At 35.7% G+C, this 25,326-nt stretch overlaps 1 protein-coding gene across 1 annotated transcript in view; it reads left to right on the top strand.

Annotated features, from left to right (window-relative positions):
• The window catches only part of BMPR2 (bone morphogenetic protein receptor type 2), a 201,052-nt gene extending 181,425 nt beyond the window's left edge, over positions 1–19,627 (top strand). Inside the window, exons 11-13 of the mRNA XM_040475888.1 lie at positions 6,194–6,366; positions 8,570–9,849; positions 12,196–19,627. Of these exons, the coding sequence (XP_040331822.1) occupies positions 6,194–6,366; positions 8,570–9,849; positions 12,196–12,446 (1,704 nt within the window). The 3' untranslated portion in view covers positions 12,447–19,627. The remainder of the gene's footprint in view (positions 1–6,193; positions 6,367–8,569; positions 9,850–12,195) is intronic.
• Positions 19,628–25,326: the final 5,699 nt, after the last annotated feature.

The following is a 25,326-nucleotide window of genomic DNA, read 5'->3' on the forward strand; positions in this document are numbered from 1 at the left end:
ACCCATCACCTACCCTACCCTCCCTCCCACCCCTCATCAACCCTCAGTTTGTTCTCTGTTTTTAAGAATCTCTTATGTTTTGGCTCCCTCCCTCTCTAACCTCTTTTTTTTTTTCCTTCCCCTCCCCCATGGTCTTCTCTTAAGTTTCTCAGGATCCACATAAGAGTGAAAACATATGGTATCTGTCTTTCTCTTTATGACTTATTTCACTTAGCATAACACTCTCCAGTTCCATCCACGTTGCTACAAAGGGCCATATTTCATTCTTTCTCATTGCCATGTAGTATTCCATTGTGTATATAAACCACAATTCTTTCCATTCATCAGTTGATGGACATTTAGGCTCTTTCCATAATTTGGCTATTGTTGAGACTGCTGCTATAAACATTGGGGTACAAGTGCCCCTATGTATCAGCACTCCTGTATCCCTTGGATAAATTCCTAGCAGTGCTGTTGCTGGGTCATAGGGTAGATCTACTTTTAATTTTTTGAGGAACCTCCACACTGTTTTCCAGAGCGGCTGCACCAGTTTGCATTCCCACCAACAGTGCAAGAGGGTTCCTGTTTCTCCACATCCTCGCCAGCATCTGCAGTCTCCTGATTTGTTCATTTTAGCCACTCTGACTGGCGTGAGGTGATATCTGAGTGTGGTTTTGATTTGTATTTCCCTGATGAGGAGCAACGTTGAGCATCTTTTCATGTGCCTGTTGGCCATCTGGATGTCTTCTTTAGAGAAGTGTCTATTCATGTTTTCTGCCCATTTCTTTTGTTTTTTGGGTGTGGAGTTTGGTGAGCTCTTTATAGATTTTGGATACTAGCCCTTTGTCCTATGACATTTGCAAATATATTTTCCCATTCCGTTGGTTGCCTTTTAGTTTTGTTGATTGTTTCCTTGGCAGTGCAGAAGCTTTTTATCTTCATGAGGTCCCAATAGTTCATTTTTGCTTTTACTTCAATGGGAAATTTTTTAACTACGTATTCATAGATACAGAAACCATTCAAGTCATCTGTTGTTTATGTCTTGTGTCTTTGAAGGAATTTGTCCATTTCATCTAAATTGTCAAATCCTTTTTCAATATTTGTTTAAAGACCTTAAACTAACTCCCCATTGGTGACTTAATTTTTCTGTTTCTATACAGTTTATTTCCTTAATCTTCCCTTCTCTATTTTTTTACTTACTCTGGGACATTCAGTATTGCTTTACTTACTTTTAGAACAACCATCTATGACCAAATCGTTATTCAGGACCTCAGAATCCTGTTTGTAGTCAACCTCTTTAAATTCTCAGCTATTTTTCTTATTTTTCCCTTCCCCTATTTCATTATATTAATTTACTTCTAAATCTTTACTTGTGTAAATGACTTACTAACCATTATTTATACTTTGTTTAGAACTTATAAAGATTTTTCTCAAAAAAAAATCAACTTACAACTTTTATAATAGAACCCATTTATTCACTAGGAACTGGCTGTGTTCTATCAGCATAGTTTAGAGGCATTCAACATATGATAATGTATGAACTGTGGAGCTATGCAGCCTGGGCTTTGACCTTAGCTTTGCCTCTTACTAGATGTGTGCCCTAATTTCTCCTCTGGGTCTCTTTTCCTGCATACGAAAAGTGGGGATGATAATTCCCACTTACTTCAAATAAGAATTAAATGAATTAGGGGCTCCTGGCTGACTCAGTCTAGTGGAGCATACAACTCTTGATTACTGGGTCATGAGTTCAAGCCCCACATTAAGCATAGAGCCTCTTTAAAATATAAAAGAATTAAATGAGTTAGAACACAGTCTAGTACATAGTAAGATCTCAACAGTTGTTAACCACTATGTATTATTATGCATCAGTGATGATTCTATCATAAAAATGGAAACTTCATAGAGGTAGAGACCAAGGTTTCTGTTTATCAAATTTTCATTACATCCAGACAATGCCTTGATGAGTTGTCTTGTTTTGGTGGAGGGTGGGGTCTCTTTTTGAAAAAGTTTTTTGAAAATTATTTCCCAACTGTATAATGAAAAGTAATAAATAGAGCCTCATTCCATGTCTCTCTTAACTTCAGATACAGAGAACAGTCAATATACAATTTTTAGCTGCTTGGATTTTGGTATTTCTGAGTCTTCTGGGCCAGCAATTGGTGAATGGGACTCTGTGCAATAGACAGTGCTCTGTTTGGGGAAGAACAGTCTCTTTCAGTTTTATATGGAAAGCTGTCCAAATCTTTGCTTTAGAAAAATTTCACTGTGTACACTTCACTGTGTTACACTTTATGTTTAGTAATGAATGGAGCTATAAATTTGTGTGTATGACAGGTATTTGTTTGAAGAAAAATGTCATTAAGTTTCTCTGAAAGAATACCCAAGAAACTAGTAACATTGGTTGCCTATAAATTAGGAGAACAGATGGTTGATGGATAGGAACCTTTGTTAATCTTTGTTAATGTTATAGGTGAAAATGGATCTTGTTTTAATTTGCAGCTAGTAAGTAGTAGAGCCAAGATTTGAAGCCAGGTTCTTAACTGAGCTGGCACTCTTGCTACAAAACCGGAACTAATATTCTTAAATACTACACTGTACTGCCTCAACATAGTGAATAAGATTAAACATGTTTGCATATTTTATAAGGCATTTGCACTTCTTGTTTATGTGCCCTTTGTCCATATTTCTATTTTGTGTTTACTATCATTTTTTAAATGTCTTGTAACTAGCAATCATCACAGAAATTCAGCCAACAAACATCGAGATGCCAAAAATGGTGGGTGAAAAGTGTATAGAGAACATTATATTTACAGACACTTTAAGTATTCCTCTCACCCCAAAAACACTGATGAAAGTTTTTAAAAAACCCACTGATTGAATATAAAAGGGAAAAATGGAACTTTACAATAGAGAAAGAACCCTGGCAGACACCAACTCAGACATGTGATCGAGGTTAACTTCACTAGTAATGAGACAAATCAAAATTGTGAACCACATGGTAAGATGCAGTGAGAAAAACACAGCATCTCTTCTGTGATTTTTCTGTCAAAGTTTCAAACTTTGAATCTAACCATGAGATTCTAAAAAGTAATTGGCCTATAATCCTGAGATTCTACAAAGTAACTGGCCTATAATCCTCAAAAATGTCAAGGCTGTGAAAGACAAGAAAGTAAATTTGAAATTATTTCAAAATAAAAAGAAAAAATTCTCATTTCATAACTGGAGACAAACTCATTTTATCAAACCAATATCAAAATCCACTAAGATAAATGTATAACTAGTTTTTAGAGGTGTGTTTATTTAAAAAGTTAATTAAATTGATTTCTGAACTTCCTTTGTGGTCTTCAAATCCAAGTCAGTTTTAAATCCATTACATACAGCCTTTTCTCATGTTTACAGATTTCATATTTGGAATTTGACTACCTGCTAAAATTGATTTGTAATCCCCAAATCAGTACTCTGAACGCTTTTATGGTCATTCATGGATGTACACAGAGCAGCAAAAAACTTTAGTCATCAGATGTATATTTTCCCAAATGAAATCAACAAGGCACTCTGTCTTTTTGTTTCATCTCTTACACTATAAACAAGTGTCCTTTTTGGCATTTGTTTAGCATATTTTTCACATTTGGGGCATTTTGTTAGTGATTTCTGGGCTAAAATAGCCCCACATGTAGTGCTGAAGTGCTGAGTACAGTGCTCCGAAGCATTAAAAGGCTATGATGTGCCTTTTGAAGAAGAAAAATGTATGCTAGATTTGCTTTGTTAGGCAATTATGTAGAGTGCTATTGGCCATGAGCATAGTTAATAATTAATAACTATTTTTAAAGATGTCTTTAAACAGGGGGGCGCCTGGGTGGCTCAGTTGGTTGAGCATCCAACTTCAGCTCAGGTCATGATCTCTTAGTTCATGGGTTCTAGCCTCACTGTGCATGGAGATCTGCTTGGGATTCTCTCCTCTCTCTCTGCCTCTCCTCCTCCACACTTTCTCTCTCTCAAAATAAATAAACTTTAAGAAAAAAGATGTCTTCAAACAGAAACACAAATAAAACAAGATTATGTGTTGATCAGTTGGCAAAAATCTTGTGGCCAGAGGCTCACAGGAGTCTAACCCCGTATTTCCCCCAGGAACAATGGTTCAGTGTTCACTAATTCAGCATTTACAGCAACTTTGTAGAACATAACTACCATAAATAACAGATTCAACTTTACTTCTAACATAAACACCAAACTTCTACCTCAGGGAGGTTACACAGTTGCCCTTAAACTCTGTATGATCAGTATCTATTCTTCAGGTTCTTCTAAAATTTGAGAAATAGGTAGATTATTATTTAGTGAGAAGATTATTAATTGATATCTATATTGTTTGGATTTTACTCAGTAGTCAGAGCCTGGAACATATATTAAAATAGATTTCAAAATTCAATATAAATTTCAGGACACTTGGGTGGCTCAGTTGGTTGAGCATCCAACTCTTGATTTTGGCTCAGGCTGTGATTTCATGGTTTATGGGTTTGAGCCTCGCATAGGGCTCTGCACTGACATTGCAGAGGCTGCTTGGGATATTCTCTCTCTCTCTCTCTCTCAATAAATAAATAAACGTAAAAAAATTTCAATATAAATTTCAGCCTTAAAAGATATAGTCTTGGATTTGTGCTGTGGCACTGAGGCAGGCAGCTTAGAAGACCCAAGGGAGCAGGAAAGATGGTGTCAGGGGTGGGCCATGGTGCAGGTATTCATTTAGCCTATGCCCAGAATAAACATTATCAAATTTCCTACATGTTTGGATCTGTTTGTCAAGAACAGAGATTATTAGGAAAACACAAAAAATGTTGCCAAGATTGCTAACAAGGATTTTAGCTTAAAATAGGCTTATGAGATAAAATGCTCAGATTAAGCATTGCATGGAATATATACTAAAAATTATTTGTCAGTTATCTGAAATTAAAATTAAGTAGTATATTTTTATTTGTTAAATCTGACAACCAATACCTTAATTTTTTTTAATGTGTTTTAAAGGCACAAGAACTATGAATATCAGCAGGTGAAAAACTTTCAAGCTTAATAACAACAAATCCAAAAACAAGTCTGAAAGGATTCTGGATAGACAGTTTGTCAAATACACAAAATCTGTTTTTTACTTAAAAAAAATTATTTTAATGTTTATTTTTGAGAGAGAGAGAGAGAGAGAGAGAGAGAGAGAGAGAGAGAGAGAGACAGCAGGGACAGAGAGAGAGAGAGAGGGAGACACAGAATCTGAAGCAGGCTCCAGGCTCTGAGCTGTCAGCATAGAGCCCGACATGGGGCCTGAACTCACGGACCATGAGGTCATGACCTGAGTCTAAGTCGAGCCCTTAATTAACCAACTGAGCCACCCAGGCATCCCAAAATCTGTTTTGTTTTGTTTTGTTTTTTTAAATTTTCTTTTCAACGTTTATTTATTTTTGGGACAGAGAGAGACAGAGCATGAACGGGCAAGGGGGAGAGAGAGAGGGAGACACAGAATCAGAAACAGGCTCCAGGCTCCAAGCCATCAGCCCAGAGCCTGACGCGGGGCTCGAACTCACGGACCGTGAGATCGTGACCTGGCTGAAGTCGGACGCTTAACCGACTGCGCCACCCAGGCGCCCCCCAAAATCTGTTTTTTAAAAGGAAGTTCAAACCAACTTTCCCCAAAAGGGAGACTATTGTTCACTACTGATTTGGGTGAATACTACAGAATAAGACTGCTTTAGATACTACTATTGAAACTAGTTTAAAGAATAAGAAAATGCCAACCCTTTAAATTTCATAGTTAGAACGTAGTACTCTTTACTAATAGTAAAAAAGCTCACCTAGAGATTGAAGATAGCCTCGTGCCAAAATTCCATCAAATTCAAAGCTCATTTTTGAAGTGAGGTTAATGGTTATTGATCGAAATAACAGTCCTGTGAATGAATAATGACATAAACCTGTGACCTTGGCGAACCATGTAACTTTTTACAACTGCTTACGTTTATGGGTAATTCTTTAGGAGTTTAAGTTAAACCCTGCTTGCTTAGCTGTTCCTCATCTTTTGAGAAATGTGACCCTTTACAAATCTCTGAAGTCTAAAATATTTTATGATAGCTGTGTAAAATATTGGTTAAAAAACATTCTTTTATCTCATGTCACTCAAAATCTCAATACTTAATTTTCTTTAAAGATATACTATTTGACATTTACTTTTTTACAGGCAGTGAGGTCACTCAAGGAGACAATCGAAGACTGTTGGGACCAGGATGCAGAAGCTAGGCTTACTGCACAGTGTGCTGAGGAGAGGATGGCTGAACTTATGATGATTTGGGAAAGAAACAAATCTGTGAGCCCAACAGTCAATCCCATGTCTACTGCTATGCAAAATGAACGGTAAGACTTAGAGGGCTTTGGCATTCATCAGTCAATAATGAAAATTGAGACTAAACAGAGAATAGGAAAAAAATGCTATTAAACCAGTCTAATAAGGCAATGATTAACTCATATACTTTAACATTATAATTTTTCTTTCAACATGCCTGTTTTTTCACAGAGATTTTTGCTTGGTAGAAGTACAAGATGGAATCTATGTTTTTCTGTATCTCAAAATATAGTAAAGGAGACTAGTCTTTACTAATGCTCCTACTTCCCTAAAATATAAAGGCAAAACACTTTCATAGTTTCAAAAGTTTATAAGCACTTCTACATAAATTGTCTAATTTATCGTTGGTTGTTGTTATCCCTCTCTCTCTTGCTTTTTAAAATTTTTTTAATTTTTAATTTTTTTTTTTTTAAGAGAGAATAAAACTATGAACTCGCCTGTGTATCTAACCACTGTTTCACTGGAGACTAAGGTTTCCAGCCTTCCTATCCAATGCTCTTTTGTATAGAATATACTTCTATTACTTTTACATGAAAGCAATTCATAAGGCCTTTCTATCCCATCATGAATATTACTTTATGAGACATTTCTCTGTTAGAATATGATTTTTGGTTCTAAATAAATGGGCTTTTAAAAAAATTTCTTTAAAAAATTGGAACTTTTTTTGTTCCATGTTTGGGGGGGATTTTCCCACAAAGTTATCATTTTATTTAATACATGTTAAAATTTTTTCAGAAAAGCACCCAGGAAAGTGTTACCAGAGAAAACTGGGATAAAAATATACTTGATTATTGAATTTTTTTTTTTTTTGGCTATTTTCTATTGTTCTAATTTCTAAGAGCAATTTGTATTATGAATTGTAGACCCAAAATTGGGTTTATACTGCTTATGTTTAGATTGAATTAGCTTCAGCATGTGAACCCTTATTCCTTATGTATCAGCAAGTCAAGGAAGGTAAAAACTAGCAATTCTAAATATAAATTTTCTCACTCTATGCATACCTGGGGATAGTCTTCTACTTCTGTCTTCCCTGATCTCTGTATTTTCTTTATACTCTAGCATGTTACTTGTACCTCTCTCAAGAGTCAGTTGCTTTTATTTTTAAGTGCTTTTGAACTTTTCCTGAATGGTAAGAAGAAATCCTTGATGCTACTCCCCCCTCCTTGTATTGCCCATTTTTTGCCCCCCACAGTCCTTCGGTTCTATGCTTTACATGCTGTTTCTCATGTCCAGTCACTTCTAAATAGTTTCCCCTAAATCATGGTTCATCCCATAGTCATTCTACTCTAGGTTTCATTATTTTGAACCTTACCCAGACGTCCTTTCCTTGTGCAGTACAGCTGCTTTTTTGTTCTTCACCTTCCTGTCATTCCCCTCATAACTTTATTAGTCTTTCTTTATAGCACCTCTTTTCCTTTAGCTGCTGCTTTTCTCCTATAACATTTTGTGTCTATTAATGTTGCCATTGTTTAATTAAAGCTAGTCCTGGCTTTTATTTTAAATAACCTAAATAAGTTACAGTTTAATGCTCAAAAACCATCCCTCTCAGCGGGTGTTGATGGCTGTGAAGAACTGGAGAGCAGTTCTGAATTGTTGTTCCTTTATCTGTCTCACTCTGCATTATACTCTTAGGCTGTAGGACTTTCATTGATATGGCTCAGTTTACCCCCAGGAAGATACATTCTATTGCTAGACTGCCTCTTAATGGAAGCACTAGAACAACCTAAACGCTTATATTCTTTATACCATTTGGCCATTGGAACTTAACTGGTAATGTATTTGTTGAGTAGCCACAATGATGTATCTAGGATTGTAGGAGTACAAAAGAAATATACACCATGGCTCCTCCTCTCATGAAACTTTGTCCGGTTGTGCAAGAATACAATTCATAAAAATATATTTGGTAGTGTTACAAAACTATAGGGGACATTTTTAAATTAAGTCCTATAAATCAAAATAATGAACATCTATGAAAATCATATCTAGATCGACATAAGTTTTTCAGTAGTCTTAAATAATATAAAACTATCATTTAGCAAGTTATTAATTGATACTTGATTATGTGATCAGAATTTTAAAATAACTTCTAGAATAATATGGGTTAGGAATAAAATGAAGAGCATTTTATACTTTAAAATCAGAGGTCTTAAACTTGGAGGGTCAGTTTGTCATAAATTTACATTCTCAATGTGGCACTTTTTTTCTTTCTTTAAGCAACCTGTCACACAATAGGCGTGTGCCAAAGATTGGCCCTTATCCTGATTATTCTTCTTCCTCATACATTGAAGACTCTATCCATCATACTGACAGCATTGTGAAGAATATTTCCTCTGAGCATTCAATGTCTAGCACACCTTTGACTATAGGGGAAAAGAACCGAAATTCAATTAACTATGAACGACAGCAAGCACAAGCTCGAATCCCCAGCCCTGAAACAAGCGTCACCAGCCTGTCCACCAATACAACAACCACAAACACCACTGGCCTCACTCCAAGCACTGGCATGACCACTATATCTGAGATGCCATACTCAGATGAAACAAATCTGCATGCCACAAATGTTTCACAGCCAATTGGGCCAACCCCTGTCTGCTTACAACTGACAGAAGAAGACTTGGAGACCAACAAGCTGGACCCAAAAGAAGTTGATAAGAACCTCAAGGAAAGTTCTGATGAGAATCTCATGGAGCATTCTCTTAAACAGTTCAGTGGACCAGACCCACTGAGCAGTACCAGTTCTAGCTTGCTTTACCCACTCATAAAACTTGCAGTAGAAGTGACTGGACAGCAGGACTTCACTCAAGCTGCAAATGGCCAAGCATGTTTAATTCCTGATGTTCCACCCACTCAGATCTATCCTCTGCCCAAGCAACAGAATCTTCCTAAGAGACCTACTAGTTTGCCTTTAAACACCAAAAATTCAACCAAGGAGCCCCGGCTGAAATTTGGCAGCAAGCACAAATCAAACTTGAAACAAGTAGAAACTGGAGTTGCCAAGATGAATACAATCAATGCTGCAGAACCTCATGTGGTGACGGTCACAATGAATGGTGTGGCAGGTCGAAACCACAGTGTTAACTCCCACACTGCCGCTACCCAGTATGTTAATGGGACAGTACCAAATGGCCAGACAACCAACACAGTGGCACATAGGGGCCAAGAAATGCTGCAGAATCAATTCATTGGTGAGGATACCCGGCTGAATATTAATTCCAGTCCTGATGAGCATGAACCTTTACTGAGACGAGAGCAACAGGCTGGCCATGATGAAGGTGTTCTGGATCGTCTTGTGGACAGGAGGGAACGGCCACTGGAAGGTGGCCGAACTAATTCCAATAACAACAATAGTAATCCATGTTCAGAGCAAGATGATCTTACGCAGGGTGTTTCAAGCACAGTAGCAGATCCTGGACCATCAAAGCCCAGAAAAGCACAGAGGCCTAATTCTCTGGATCTTTCAGCCACAAACGTTCTTGATGGCAGCAGTTTGCAGTGTAAGTGCAGGGATCATTTAATCTCTCCTGCTTGTCTTTTGGGACCATTTAAATAATTAATTAGATAAAATCGAAATGTGTTTCAACTAGCAATTACTTATTTTTACCACTTTTGGAAATAAACTACTTGGTTGAACCTCAAAAGTGATCAGACTATTGTAAAGAAATAAAGTAGTTTTTTGTTGCTGATAATGAAATAGTGTCACAATAGTCAAAATAATTAATTACCAACTTAATACATACCTTATATAGCTCCTGGTTTATAACGCAGTTTACATACTTGTTGTGAATGGTTGAGATTAAGTAAATACAAGTTTAGAAGCTTCAGGTAACAGGCACCTGGGTGGCTCAGTCAGTTAAATGTCTGACTTCGGCTCAGGTCATAATCTCACAGTTTGTGAGTTTGAGCCCTGCATCAGGCTGTCTGCTGTCAGCACAGAGCCCGCTTCAGATCCTTTGTCTCCCTCTCTCTCTTCCCCTCCCCTGCTTATGCTCTGTTTTTCTCTCTCTCTCTCTCTCTCAAAAATAAATAAACATTAAAAAAAAAAAAAAAAAAGCTCCAGGTAGAATGATGCCAGTAGAACTTTTGAAACAGTTTGTTGAGTATATTAACATCTGTTTTAGACACATGTAGATTTTATCAGACTAAACTTAATAAATCTGAGAAGTCCAGAGAAAATTCAGAAAAAGTCACTATAAAAAAAAACAAACTTGTTCTTGTTTTTTTTGTGTGTGTGTTTTTTTAGTGTCATCTTTTTCAAGAGTTACATGTTGAGCCTCCTACATGCCTATAGCATTGTGTCGTTGGGTCCCCTAGAAATCTAAACAAATAACTTGATACTTGGTTTCTGGCTATAAAGAGGTTATAACACAAGACAGGAGAGCTCACTAAAATCTTTAATAGTCATCATTATACAAAACAATTTATGTTTTAGACTGACAGCACTTTATGAAAAAACTCAAAGTCATATTATATGGTTGTTGCCAAGGACTACAAAATGGGCTGAAGGGATTTAGGTCTCAAAAATTAATCAGTAGTGGGGCGCCTGGGTGGCTCCGTCGGTTAAGCGTCCGACTTCGGCTCAGGTCATGATTTCACGGTTTGTGAGTTCGAGCCCTGCATCGGGCTCTGTGCTGATAGCTTGGAGCCTGGAGCCAGCCTCACATTCTATGACTCCCTCTCTCTCTGCCCCTCCCCCACTCACACTCTGTCTCTGTCTCTCTCAAAAATAAATAAAACGTTAAAAAAATTAAAAAAAAATTAATCAGTAGAGGGGCACCTGGCTGACTCAGTCAGTGGAACATGCAACTTGATTTTAGGGTCATGAGTTCAAGCCTCATGCTGGGCAAAGAGCTTACTTAAAAAATTAATCAGTAAAGGGGTGCCTGGGTAGCTCAGTCGGTTGAGCATCCCACTTCAGCTAAGGTCATGTCTCGTGGTTCACGAGTTCAAGCCCTGCATTGGGCTCTGTGCTGACAGCTCAGAGCCTGGAGCCTGCTTCAGATTCTGTGTCTCCCTCTGTCTCTGCCCCTCTCCCACTCATGCTCTCTCTTTCTCAAGAATAAATAATAAACATTAAAACAAAATTTAAAAAAAATCAGTAGAATCTAGCCCTTTGCTTGAGTGGCTTGTATCATAGATCATTTGACACACCCTGTGGCAGGGCTTCATATCAATAAAATGTCTTGTCAGTGTGGGAAGGGGGAATTACTAGAAAATTTGTATTATAGTATTTGTGTCGTTCTTCTGAAAATATTATATGCCAGGTGCCTTTAAAATTTGATCTTTTTTGGGGTGGCTCAGTCTGTTAAGTGTTTGACTCTTGATTTTGGCTCAGGTCATGATCTCACAGTTCATGGGCTGGAGCCCCACTTGGGGCTCTGCCCTTAGAACCTCCTTAGGATTCTGTCTCTTTCTCTCTCTGCCCATCCCCCGCTCACTCACACATATTCTCTCTCGCTCTCAAAAAATTAAAAATTAAAAATAAAGTTTGATCTGCTTTGAACATTAACTAGAGTGATTAAATGCATTTGCCAAGTTAGGATCACTACCAATAACCAAAGGATTTGAGAATACAGCTGAGAAGTTTTCATTTTCTCCTCTGTTTTTGCTTGTCCTTATATAATAATTCAACCAGTTATAAAAACATTGGACTTGAAGAGTCTCAAAATAAGTTGGTTAAGTTTTGCCTAGAGAATAATACCTGGCATCATGAATTTCAAGTAATATCTATTAAAATCTCCTGTAGATAATTAGTCTATTCTGTTCTTAAGTTACAACCCTAAGTTTTTATTATTTAATAGTTTCTTTATATATAGTTTATTTTTCTGTACCTTTATTTCCAGTAGGTGAATCAACACAAGATGGCAAATCAGGATCTGGTGAAAAGATCAAGAAACGTGTGAAAACTCCCTATTCTCTTAAGCGGTGGCGCCCCTCCACCTGGGTCATCTCCACTGAACCTCTGGACTGTGAGGTCAACAACAATGGCAGTGACAGGGCAGTTCATTCCAAATCCAGCACCGCAGTTTACCTTGCAGAAGGAGGCACTGCTACTACCATGGTGTCTAAAGATATAGGAATGAACTGTCTGTGAAATATTTTCAAGCCTATGGAGTGAAATTATTTTTTGCATCATTTAAATGTGCAGAAGACATTAAAACTGCTTTATCTTCCTGTCAGTATCCCCTCCCACCCCTGCAACAGGACTTGCTTTAAATAGATTTCAGCTATGCAGAAAAATTTAGCTTATGCTTCCATATTTTTTAATTTTGTGTTTTTTAAGTTTTGCACTTTTGTGTAGTCTCCTTAAAGTTATATTTGTCTGTTATGACCACAGAATTATATGTGTGTGTATCAAAAGTGGTCTCAAAATATTTTTTTAAGAAAAAAAGCAAAAACAATGTATTGCTGATAATCAGTTTGGACCAGTTTCTAAAGGTCATTAAAACAGAAGCAAATTAAGACAGGTTTGACTGCAGTGGTGTCTGGTATCCATGTTTTATTTCTGGGCCCAAGCTAGTTTATATGTTGAACTGTTGTGAACATATTATCTGTTGGACATTCTTTTCTCTTGTGTTTTGTTTGAACGTGCAATAGTCTATAGTCCACAAATAAGCTTTCTTATAAGTTCTCTTCCTAACAGAGCACACATTCTTCCATGAGTACATTTTTCTGCCCCACCCCCCATACTTTTGGCAGGTCAGTTCTATGACAGTGAATTTTGCACAAGAGAAAGCAGCTACCTGATTTCTTGCTTTCTCTCTCCTAATGGAGAATGCAGAAACATTGTCTCAAAGGGCTCTAGAGAAGGAACTACCAAAACCTAATTTGAAATGCCATTTATTTTAACCTTCCAAGTCCTAAATGTTTCTTTCCAGGCATTTTAACAAACATATTTGGTTCTGGTTTTTGGAAGTTCATAAGAGAGCATAGAACAAAGTAGACAAAGTCAAATATTAGCCTTTTTTCATTTTATTTTATTTTTTGTATGTATGTTCATGTTCCGTATTCATTTATTTAAGAAGCACATTTTTATCAGAAAACTTATAGAGCTATACTTATATGGAATTTTTAAGTAGGTAGATGGTTAAGACTACATAATGCTATAGCCTTCATTCTCTGAATAGGCCATCTTTCACCCAAATAAAATTACATTTCCCATTTAAAATAACTTCAAAAATAATTTGTAGTTTTGAACTGGTAATATCTTTTTATTCCCTTCCTAAGCAAAGCCTGATGACTTTATCTGAAAATGAGTCCTCTTCCCATGACCTAAAACACTGTGTGGAAAAATCATTCATCTGGCATGCCACATCCCTGTGGAAGGAAGGATTGCTGCCAAACCTATCATTTTTGAGCAGACTGAGGCTTACCTCTTTTTTCATAACTGTTTCTTCACTAATCCTATTTTCATAATTTCTCTTTTTGCCAGTTTTTCATATGATCTTTGATATGTGAGAAGCATTTATTATTTACATTATAATAGAATATACCTTTTAGTGATAACATGTTATATATCCTTCAAATCATATTGTCTTTTTAAAAGCTTCCTTTGCTTCTTTCATTACTGATAACTATCTCTAAACAACACCTCAGCATGTTTTTTTTTTTTAAATAAAGCACTTTATGTCAAATAAGGGACTTTTTTTTTATAAGCACAGATTATTTTCTATCAATTTGCAAACAGTGATGATCTCACTTAATTTTTCCAAATTCTCTATATAGACATTATTTAAGATCTAAGATTTCTATGGGAGGTTAAAAAGCTAAGAGGAAAACACAAATCCCCATATTCTTGCTTTTAGGTTTTTATCTCTTGAACAATATTTTCTCACTCATATTCTTCTATCTTCATTTGGCTAAAGACAACCTAAATTTCCCAATTTTCTGTCCAAAATATTTATGACTTACTATATAAGCCACCTTTTTTTTTTTTTTTGCCATCTGCTATGATCCTATGAGTTAGATGTTACATCACTTAACATTTATTCTATTTTTCTAGTGCCCAGGACTTCCACCTTTTATGTTTTATTGGCCCTTCTGTTGATTCAGATCTTTAACATATTTTTCAGTCTTCTGATACAGTTATTCTTCTATCTGTGAAACAAATTATATCTTTGCCATCAAATTTTCACTTAGTTCTCTTGCCTTTAAATGTCTTTGAACTGCATTTCAGAATATTATTTTCAAACATTTGTAGGATATCTTTGAGTCAAAATAAATTATATTCCTTCTCCAATTGAAAGCATTGAGGATAAATAACTATTGGAGGTCTAACATCAGTTAGACCTGATCATCTTTTCCTGACAGAAGAAGAGTTATCTTGCATTCTACTTTGTGTTTAGGCTAGTTGGTTTTAATTTTTCTAGCATTTTTTTTATGTTGACTAATAAAATGCTTTCAAAAATTTATATACCAAATTAGAAGAATCCTTATAAGTTTCCCATTTCATGCAAGCATATTTAAAACAAATAATTTTCTTTCCCTAGTTTTTTTAGTAGACTCTGAAAAAAATAGAAGTAGAAAGTAGATCATTTTAATAAATTTTAAATTAAATCATATATCAGACTGATTCAGAATCTGTAATCTACAAGCAGGCAAAATTACTTAAAATACTTGGTAACTTTATTCATCTAATAATAAATGTTTCTTGAAGCTAATATTTAACTGCTATCACAAAATTTTGCATGTAGAAAAGCATTTGGGTGCTTTTGAATAAAATATTGAATGAAATAATGAAATAAAATATTTAATGAATAAATATTAAAATTCATTTTGCTGGTTTTACAACCTCAAAAGCATTGTAATTGATAACCAAAGTCTAATATTAATCCCTTAACTATCCTAATTGTGTATCAGAACTAAGTCATTGAAAGAACTTGATTTGAATTGTGTTTAAACAAAAATGATTTAATTATGAATCCTAACATTGTTCCCCCTTTTTAAATTCATAATTTGGTTGGGAAAACATCATCAGTGCAAAATGTTATGTGAAGGCACAGGAATTAAATAATACAATTTATTATATACTGAATGCTGGGGTATATATACACAATCTCTTGTAATCTTCATAGCAACAATTTGAGGATTATAGTTAATATTCCCACTTTACAGATTGAGAAAACTGAAACTAAGAGAAGCTAAGTAATTTGCCCAAGTTCCACATCCTAGTAATAGAGAAAGCTGGATTTTAACCTGGGGTTTACCTCTCCACATCTCTTTCATCCACACCACACTGCCTACACACTGTATGGAAGGATGTGTAATATACTGACATTTTGTAAGAAATTCAGTTACAACACTCCAATACAGTTGTGGCTTGTATATAAGCCAAACCAGATACCTTAATGCCTTTAGAAGTTAGGCAAACATAAAACATGTAGACATGTCTATACTGACTATTGCTTGAGAAATAATTATTAATTCAAGATAAAATTCAATCCCACATCTGCCATCATGATTCTTAAAATTGTTTCACTTTTCTTCACTCCTAATATTCTTACATTGCAGAAATAAAGGTAAAGCAAATTTTAAGGGAAAAGTGAAGGTGGCTTGTAGGAACAGAGACTTTCCCCTAAATTGATTCCATACTTGATTTGAAGGAATTAATTTAACGTGGACTTTAAGTGTTATCAATCATTTGACTTCATCTTGAAAATTTCTGCTTATAGTGAAAATTTTAATAATCCAGAAAACTAATTGAGGAGGATGTAGGAAGGATACAAGGACAATATCTTTCTTATGAAGGAGTTTCAATAACTTCCTTATATGTACACACTTATTCCAGAAAATATACATTGGTTCTGAATGTGAAAATAACTAAAGAAAGGTAAGAACACACAAGCAGTTATGTGTTTCAGTGGGAATTGTCACAAAATTTGACAAGTATTTTTATTTAAAATATTTTCACGTTTGGTATCTAAAGCCAAATGGAATACCTGGTAGACTGCAGTTATTTACTGAATTTTACATTCTCTATAAACCTCTCTTCATACTCATTTGCTATGGAAAAATACGTCAATACAGTTTTTGTTTCTTTTTTTATGTTTATGGAAATGAATATTTTATTGGAGGTAGTTAGCTCCTAGAACTTGAGATTACATTGTATTTCTATACAACCTTTTATAAATTTATGTTGAACTTAACGACCAGTTATGTGCAGGTGATTGTGTAACTATTCACGGATTGCTTTCTCTGTTACTTTAACTTCCAAGCGAACTTGTTAGAATCTGTACACATGTAAGTTGATTATCTAGACCTGTTATTCCAGAAATTGTGTCACACTCCCACATACACCCCAGGAGTTTTTTTTTTCAGACCGAGATGTTTCTAAATATACCTTTTGCTGTCAGTTTGCTCTTCAGCAGATAAAATTGCATTTTAATTTGTAGATTCTGAACAATGCAAACTTTAGCCAAAACTACCTGATCTACTCTTAAATATATTCTTTGATTTAGTAAGTCTGGCAAATCACTGTTTGAGCTAGTTACACAAATGTTATCAAAATAAGGCTTTTCTATAGCTTCTCAGATTAAACTAACATAGAAGAAAAGAGGAAATCTCAGGGTGCTCTGGTGCACCTACCCATTACTTTCGTTCAATCACCTCTTTCTGACTTACTCTGTCTCTTGGTTATCTGATTTGCAATCTTTTGTATCAGGAAAATTTTCTTCATGTCTATTCTGCTTCCCTCCTGTTTTGTTTTAAAAGCATTTCTCTTCTCCAGCAGTTAAAAAAGAGAGTGAGTTGTTATCTTCTCCACTATTGTTATTCTTCAGTATGCTTCAGGCTTCTCAACATCTAAGCCAGTTCTTCAGACAGAATTACTTTGGCTCCCTTAGTATTTTCTTCTCAGCCCTATTTTTAGAACTATTTATGCTTAAGAACACCTAAAATTATATTTTATGTTCTATTCAAATTCATTACTTCAGTTAAGTAATAGTTCAGTAGAATAGAATTAAGAATTAGGATGTACCGTTTGACAATGGATCCAACCATCAGATTATCAGAAAATCAGTACTTAAGTTTATATTATCTAACATTTTCTATTGCGGAGTTTTACCGTTTTATATTCTCATTAGTTACAACTAGAAAGCCATGCATACAGAATTGTATGTAATTCTGCCATTAAGAATTTTAACCTATATTGCAGCAAGCTTAGCATTATGATTGAGCCACAACATTTTACATATTTCTTTGTATCAAATATTAAACACAAAATGCAAGATTAACTTTCAAAAACAAACCTCATAATAATTAGGTATTATTCATGAACATTTCTGCAGACCACTTTTGAAATACTTATTATTTTGCAACATAAACTGGACTATAACAATTTTCATTTAACTTTTAAGTGGCTGGCTAAAATTGAGTGTTTGTGTATATAAAGCAAAATTTAGGATTTTATCTCATGACTGATACATTTGAAAATAATTCAGATTTTATGCTGTATATTAAAATTGTGCCCCAAATCTTATCAGATCTTAAAAATTTCAATTCTGTTATTATTAGTATGATGTTCATAATGCTACTACTGATTGTAGTGACATTCATTTTTAAACTTAATTTGCAACCCAGATTCTAACATTTGGGTAAGAGAGAAGGAATCTTTAGACATAAATCATATCACTAGGGCGTCCAGTTCATCATTGAATTTTTAAGCAAATTACTGGATTTTAAACAACTTCTTAAAAATGTTTCAAAAGGCAACATATAGATTTTTTTTTCATTTTATTTGTACTTTTAGATTTCAGAAACATCTTCATGTTTTAGACGCACACTGTAGACCTAACATTACTTAAAAACTCAGGGCCCTTTTCATCCCTTTGCACATGAGAAACTTTAATTGGTAGCAAACAAGCAATTAGTCCAGTTGAATATTTAAAGTGTTGCACACACAGTTCCTTTAATGTTTCATCTTATGATTTGACTTAATTTTAATAGACATAACATCAGATTTCATTAATCATAAAAACTTGCCCCGTTCTATAATTACTGAATAGAGGGAAATGACTCAACTAATTGGCTACATGTTGCAGCATATTTAGGCCTTAGAGTTGAAACACCATCTTAAGACCATTTCTCTTCTTTGGTCAAATGGTTATACATGATGGGACAAATCATTTAATTTTGCTTTGTTTTTTAATGGGAGAACTTAGTAAAATAGTTCCTCTGAGATAAAATTTTCTTGAGGTAATTTAACATTATAAAACTGTCTTCTAAAAGTGAAATAATGAGTTTATAGTTTTAGTAATAGTTTGGATGGTTTTAAGAAGGTAACCTATGGTAAGCTATTTATCACTTTGTCAGAAACAAATGTTCAAGCTCCAAATTGATATGCTGTATACTTAAAATCCTAGCAGTGAAGTTATTTGTAACCAGTCTCTTGTCTCAGGCTCTCCACCTTATTACCAATTCTCTTGTGTATGATAGGGAAACATATTTTTAAAGAAGCTTAATAATAAAACTAAGTTACTAAAAGATGCAATTCAAAGATAGGTTCCAGTTAAAATTGAATTGCTTGGCTTCTGTGGCTTTTCTTTTTCTCGTCACATTTATTTATTTAAAGTTTTTGTATGCCTTGTTGTCATGTTTCCATGGAAATTATATTGTATAAGTGTTTGTATAAGCTGGAATCATCCTTAATTTTCTGTTGATAATTTTTCAAATAAAGATAAGTGGATAATTGTAAAGTACACTAACTCTTAGGGTGTTGTAGTAGCTGAAACATGGAGATGTGTAGCTGCCATGCTTTTTCTGAATGGACAGGAGAAACATAAGCTACAGAGTATTCATTTCTGAGGATGCTTTTCTGGAATAAGAAAGGCTAAAAAATATTGGCAATTCCTCAGAACCCTCTTTCTTGTTAACGGGTATCTTTTGTTGGTGTGTTTTGCTCTTACATTACAGATAGAATATCATATGAATTTATGAAAAATTACTTTCAGTTATTTTGCTTTTGTAAAAGCCGTCTGAGACCTTGCTATGCTGTATAAGTTGTGTTTGATGGATCAGTGTGAGTATGAAATAAAGCAAATCACTTTTCTTTTGTATTATCTATGGATGCCACTATGAAAGCTGACATTAAGCCACTAAAGAGTTTTTTATGAATAATTGTAAGTAAATGCTTTGATATATATAAACCTAAATAAAAAGATTGTATTGCTACAGAGACATTGGAGAAGGAGATTTTAAGACAGTTCTTTAGGTTTAAAAAAGGCTTGCTGTAAAATGGTGCATTATTCCATTTATTAAAGATCATATTAATGACAACAATAATTGTATCTTTTGATTTTTATGAGGTCACCAGAAATTATGACTATTAGTGTGATATTTTAGGTGTTTTGTACCAGAGTAGTAAATGTCCTAATATGACTGTCATTACTCAGCATGATAACATAAACAATTATCTAACGTTAGAATAATAGTTGCATACTTTCTATTTGCCAGGCACAGTGGTAGTTTTTCTACATAGGTTGACAATTCTCATAGTAATCCTACAAAATACATATTGTCTCCATTTTTAAAAAGCTGTTGCTAAAGAAGTTAAATATATTGTCCTAAGCCACAGAACTGGTTTGAGATTCTAATGTATTTTGCATTTTGCTTTGAAACACAGTTTTCAACCTCTGATTATGCCAAGAGAATTCAAAAATAGAAGTGAAAATGGCCCAGTGGTTGAATAGAATAGCCTGGGACATACATGAAGCAATTTGCAGTTACTGAAAACCTAGCAGGTACCAAAACATCTCTATTGGCCTAACATTGTGTTTGTGCTAAACATCATCAAATAATCTTCTCAGATCCTTGAATTTTTATAAGTCCTTGTTAAAATGCAATATGAGTTTTTGAAGGCAACCCATTGTTTTTGATTCTAGCTGAATCCAGTGTATTAGCTAAGTGTCCGGAACAGGGACAAGCATGTTTTAAAAGAGTGCTAGATTTGGGCGTGTGGTTGGCTCAGTAGAGCCATGTGAGCCTTGGTCTTGGGAGGTGAGTACAAGCCCCAAATAGAGATTACTTTAAAAAAATTAAAAAATTGGGACACCTGGGTGGCACAGTCAGTTAAGTGGCTGACTCTTGATTTCAGCTCAGGTTATGATCTCATGGTTTATGGGATTGAGCCCTGTGTCGGGCTCTGTGCTGACAGCATGGAGCCTACTTGGGATTCTCTCTCTCCCTCTCTCTGACTCTCCCATGTTCATGCTCTCTGTTTCTCAAAATAAATAAAATAAATAAATAAATAATAGAATTAATTAATTAATTAAAATATTACCAAAAAAAATAGAACAAAAGAGTGTTGGCCCTGTCTTATGTAGATGCCAAGGGAGTTTTTGCTTCAGGAGAAGCATAGCCTACTCTAGGAGGTTCTGTTGTCACCATAAATAATATTTTAAGGATAATAGATTTGCATGCACAACCTTACAATATAATGTTGTAGGCACTGCTGCAATTCTCTGCAGAACATTCAGGGTGATAACTAAATGTCCTTAGAGAAAATATGAATACGTTGGCTTGAGAAAAATGTGTAATAATGGCCTACTGAAACTTTTAATAAGGACTTATCACAAGTAAAATTATTTTCATTTACACCTACACCTATCTGATCCATCTTCCTAGTTTACATCCTCTGCGAGTGACTAACTTAAGCTAGTGATTAATCTTTCTTTTTAATCCTAATGATGAGTCTTCCTCTTTATTCTCTAGGGTTTTTCAAATTCAATTCTACATTTGGACAGCTTTCATTTTATTGTTATAATATTCACTTTTTTGAAATTGAATCACTGTTACTAGATACAAAAAAGTATGATCTTATTCCTTCCCCCCAGGAACTTAAACCATCTTGTGGTGGAGGGAAGGCCTACACAAGAAATAGTTACATCCAAAGAAGATGACATGTAAGTCACCAAATTAGTGGTAAACTGTATGCTCAATATGTTTTGAAGAGCCAAAGAAGACTTTTGTGAGGAAATGATTGCTAAGCAAGGTCTTAAAAGGATGGGTGGGATTTCAATAGGGAGAATAAAGGCAGAGTATTTGAAGTGACCAGAGATAAGGGAGAATAGGGACTGGAAATTAGGCAGAAGTAGTTCCAAACATCTTTTAAAAGCCAGACCCAGATGTCTAGACTTGCTGTCATAGACAATAAGGAGATCAAATTTTCTTAGTAAGGAAGGACCTTGACAGTAATTTGAAGAAGTTTGGACTGACAGGTATGCAGGATAGGTTGGAAAGGAAAGTGATTGGACTGAAGGCATGAGAGAAACTGCAAAAAAATGCAGTTTCCATTGTGACCAGAAAATTCCTTTTTCAGAAGGGCATCAAAATATATTTTGTTTTTTGTTTTTTATTTTTTTATGTTTATTTATTTTTGAGAGAGACAGCATGAGTGGGGGAGGGGCAGAGAGAAAGGAAGACACAGGCTCCAGTCTCTGAGCTGTCATCACAGAGCCCCATGCAGGGCTCGAACTCACAAACCGTGAGATCATGACCTGAGCTGAAGTGAGACGCTTAACTGACCGAGCCACCCAGTTGCCCCAAAATATGTTTTGAACACCTAATGTGTAATTGTAACAAGTACCATAGTAGAAAGTAAAAAACACAACCCCACCTTCAAGTTGCTCATAGATGATTTGGAGAAAATTATAGTACAGTTTATAAGTGTTATGGCAGAGTGAAAGTCCAGTGTATTACAGAAGTACATGGCAAAGATACCTAATCCACTTTAATTGAGTCAGAGATAATTTCTCCTTTTGAGAGAACTTTCTTCATTGTCTTAAAATACGAGTAGGTATTAGGCCCTGTAGAGGCCTGAGAGGATGCTTTTCCAAGGGGATGGGAGGATATCAGATTGGAGTAGAGTTTGGGATACTACGGCAAAGTATGAAGGGAAATGGCCCAGAAGAACCCAGATGATCCAGATGGGATTACATCACAGACAGGTTAGCATGCTATGCTAAGAGTCTGGACCTATCCTAGAAATCATTGGAAGAGTTTAAGCATAGGAGGTTCAAATTAGGTAACTCAGCTGATACTATAAAGAATGAATTCAAAGGAAGGGAATTGATAAACATGGAAACCAGTGTGGCACTGGCAAGAGATCATGAGAGCCTAATCCAAAATTGAGCGATGAAGGGGAAAAGGAAGCAGATTCAGTCAGGATTAAAGATAGGCAGTGGGACCTAGTGGACCACTAGGATGAGCACTGTAGAGATGAAGATTGTAACTTCAAGGTTCTAATATGGCAAAGACTGAGAGAAATTAAAAATCTCAGAGAATGTACAACTAACTGTCTTTATAGGTTTTCTAAACAGAACAGCTTTGACACCGTATATTCAAATTTTTGGTTCCAAAAATATATGCAGACACCTTTCACCTATTACCTGTAGAAATGCTTCAAGAGCAGAGCCTTCCCTAGGTAAGTCACACGGAAGTTTAATATTGTCTTTTTGAGTGAGTGCCTTGTTGGACCAACTTGTTGCACATAGTATTGTACTAGGGCATTGGGGGTAGCCCTCCTGACAAAAATGAGTATCAAAAGCAGCTGTAAAAGGAACAACAGCAGGAGTGCCTGGGTGGTTCAGTTGGTTAAGTGTCCAACTCTTGATTTTGGCTCAGGTCATGAGCTCAAGGTTTGTGGGATCGAGCCCCACATCAGGCTCTGTTGTCTCCCTCTCTCTCTGTCCCTTTCCTGCTCTCACTCATACTCTCTCTCTCTTAAAATAAGTAAATAAATTTAAAATAAATGAATAAATTAAAAAATTTTTAAAGGAGAAACAGCAACTGAAAGATATCCTAAGATGGTAGATGGTGGAAAGATAACATAGAAGTTGTATTGATGGTAGATGCGTGTCCTTCTCTTGCCCAGTGTTTCCTTCTCCCATCAAGTCCTCAACCTACTTAACTTCTCAACCCTAGAGCCATGTTTCCCTCTCTATATAGTGAAAAAGGAAGATGGAAAAACACAGGAACTATTTCCTATTCAAGGAAGTAAGTATCCCAAACGTGTGGTTTGTTTTTAATTGGATAAATGGAACAGATAAAAGGGGAGGTTTTCTTTTGCTTAACAACCTTTCCATAGATTGAACCAATCCATAATTTATGTAAGACATCATGGAAAATATACCTCAATTCCTAAGAAAAATATATTCAAGAAAACAAATTATTTTCTTTAAACTTAAAAAATGTTTTTAATGTTTATTTTTGAGGGAGAGTGACAGAGCATGAGCAGAGGAGGGACAGAGAGAGAGGGAGACACAGAATCTGAAGCAGGTTCCAGGCTTTAAACTATCAGCACATAGCCTAGTGTGGGGCTTGAACTCATGAACTGTGAGGTCGTGACCTGAACCAGTTGGACACTCAACCAACTAAGCCACCCAGGTGCCCCAACAAATTATTCTCTTTAGATGTCATGTAGAACTTCAGAACTACTTGGGTGTTTGTTTGTTTGTTTGTTTGTTTGTTTGTTTTAATGTTTATTTAGTTTTGAGATAGAGACAGAGAGACAGAGAGACAGAGCACGTGCAGGGGAGGGGTAGAGAGAGACGGAGACACAGAATCCAAAGCAGGCTCCAGGCTCTGAGCTGTCAGCACAGAGCCTGATGCAGGGCTTGAAACCACAAACCGCAAGATCATGACCTGAGGTGAAGTTGGACACTTAACCAACTGAGCTACCCAGGTGCCCCTTGGGTTTTTTAAAATAAAAATTTAGTTTTTAAAGTACAAGAAAATAAGTTTGTTAAACTTGTTTATCCATGACACTAGTGATGCCCTTTAGGAGTCCTATATTCTCACATATATAAAAGTAAACATTTTCAGTAAAATTTTAAAGTAAAAACTCTTATATGTATCTCCTTAACTCCCACTGCCCTTTTTTATTAAAAAAAATTTTTTTTCAACGTTTTTTATTTATTTATGGGACAGACAGAGACAGAGCATGAACGGGGGAGGGGCAGAGAGAGAGGGAGACACAGAATCGGAAACAGGCTCCAGGCTCTGAGCCATCAGCCCAGAGCCGGACGCGGGGCTCGAACTCACGGACTGCGAGATCGTGACCTGGCTGAAGTCGGACGCTTAACCGACTGCGCCACCCAGGCGCCCCCCCATTGCCCTTTTTTAAATGACATTCGGAACCCCACTGTGAGCTGTTGCAAGAGGCATTCAGTCTTTGTTTTTTTGTTTCTCCCTACTATAAAGCAATTTTATACTCTTTTGCCAGTCATCTTGTCAATATTCTTACCAAATTACCAATAAACTTGAAATTCCAAGTTGCAGCAATTTACTTTTTTTATCTTCCAACACTCTACTAAATAGTTTCTAGTTACTTCTTTACTTTATCTCCTCACTAGATTGTCAGCTTTTGCATCATGAAGGAAGTCTTAATTTTTTTCTGTCCCTCAAGTACTGATTTTAATTGACTAATATGCTGATACCAAAATAGCTTTGTTTTGTAATTTTTAAGAAGAATTTCATTTAACTTCTTCTAATCAGGTTTCTTTTTCTTTCTCTTTTTAAATTTATTTTCAAGTTAGTTAAGATACAATGTAGCCCTGGTTTCAGAAGTAGAACCCAGTGATTTGATGGGCATTGAGGAAGGTACTTGTTGGGATGAGTACTGGGTATTGTATGTAAGCAATGAATCATGGGAATCTACCCCGAAACCAAGAGCACACTGTATACACTGTATGTTAGCTAACTTGACAATAAATTATATTTAGAAAACAACAACAACAACAACCAGTGATTCATCTCTTACATATGACACCCAGTGCTCATCCTGAAAAGTGCTCTCCTTAATGCCTGTCACCCACTTAACTTCCCACCCACCACCCCCCTCCATCAACCCTCAGTTTGTTCTCTGTATTTAAGAGTCTCTTACGGTTTGCCTCCCTCTGTGTTTTTATCTTATTCTTCCTTCCCTTCCCCCACGTTCATCTGTTGAGTTTCTCAAATTCCACATTTGAGTGAAATCATAT

The sequence above is a fragment of the Herpailurus yagouaroundi genome, unplaced genomic scaffold, assembly GCF_014898765.1.
Source record: "Herpailurus yagouaroundi ecotype Mexico unplaced genomic scaffold, PumYag 140, whole genome shotgun sequence".
Classification (NCBI taxonomy): Eukaryota; Metazoa; Chordata; class Mammalia; order Carnivora; family Felidae; genus Herpailurus; species Herpailurus yagouaroundi.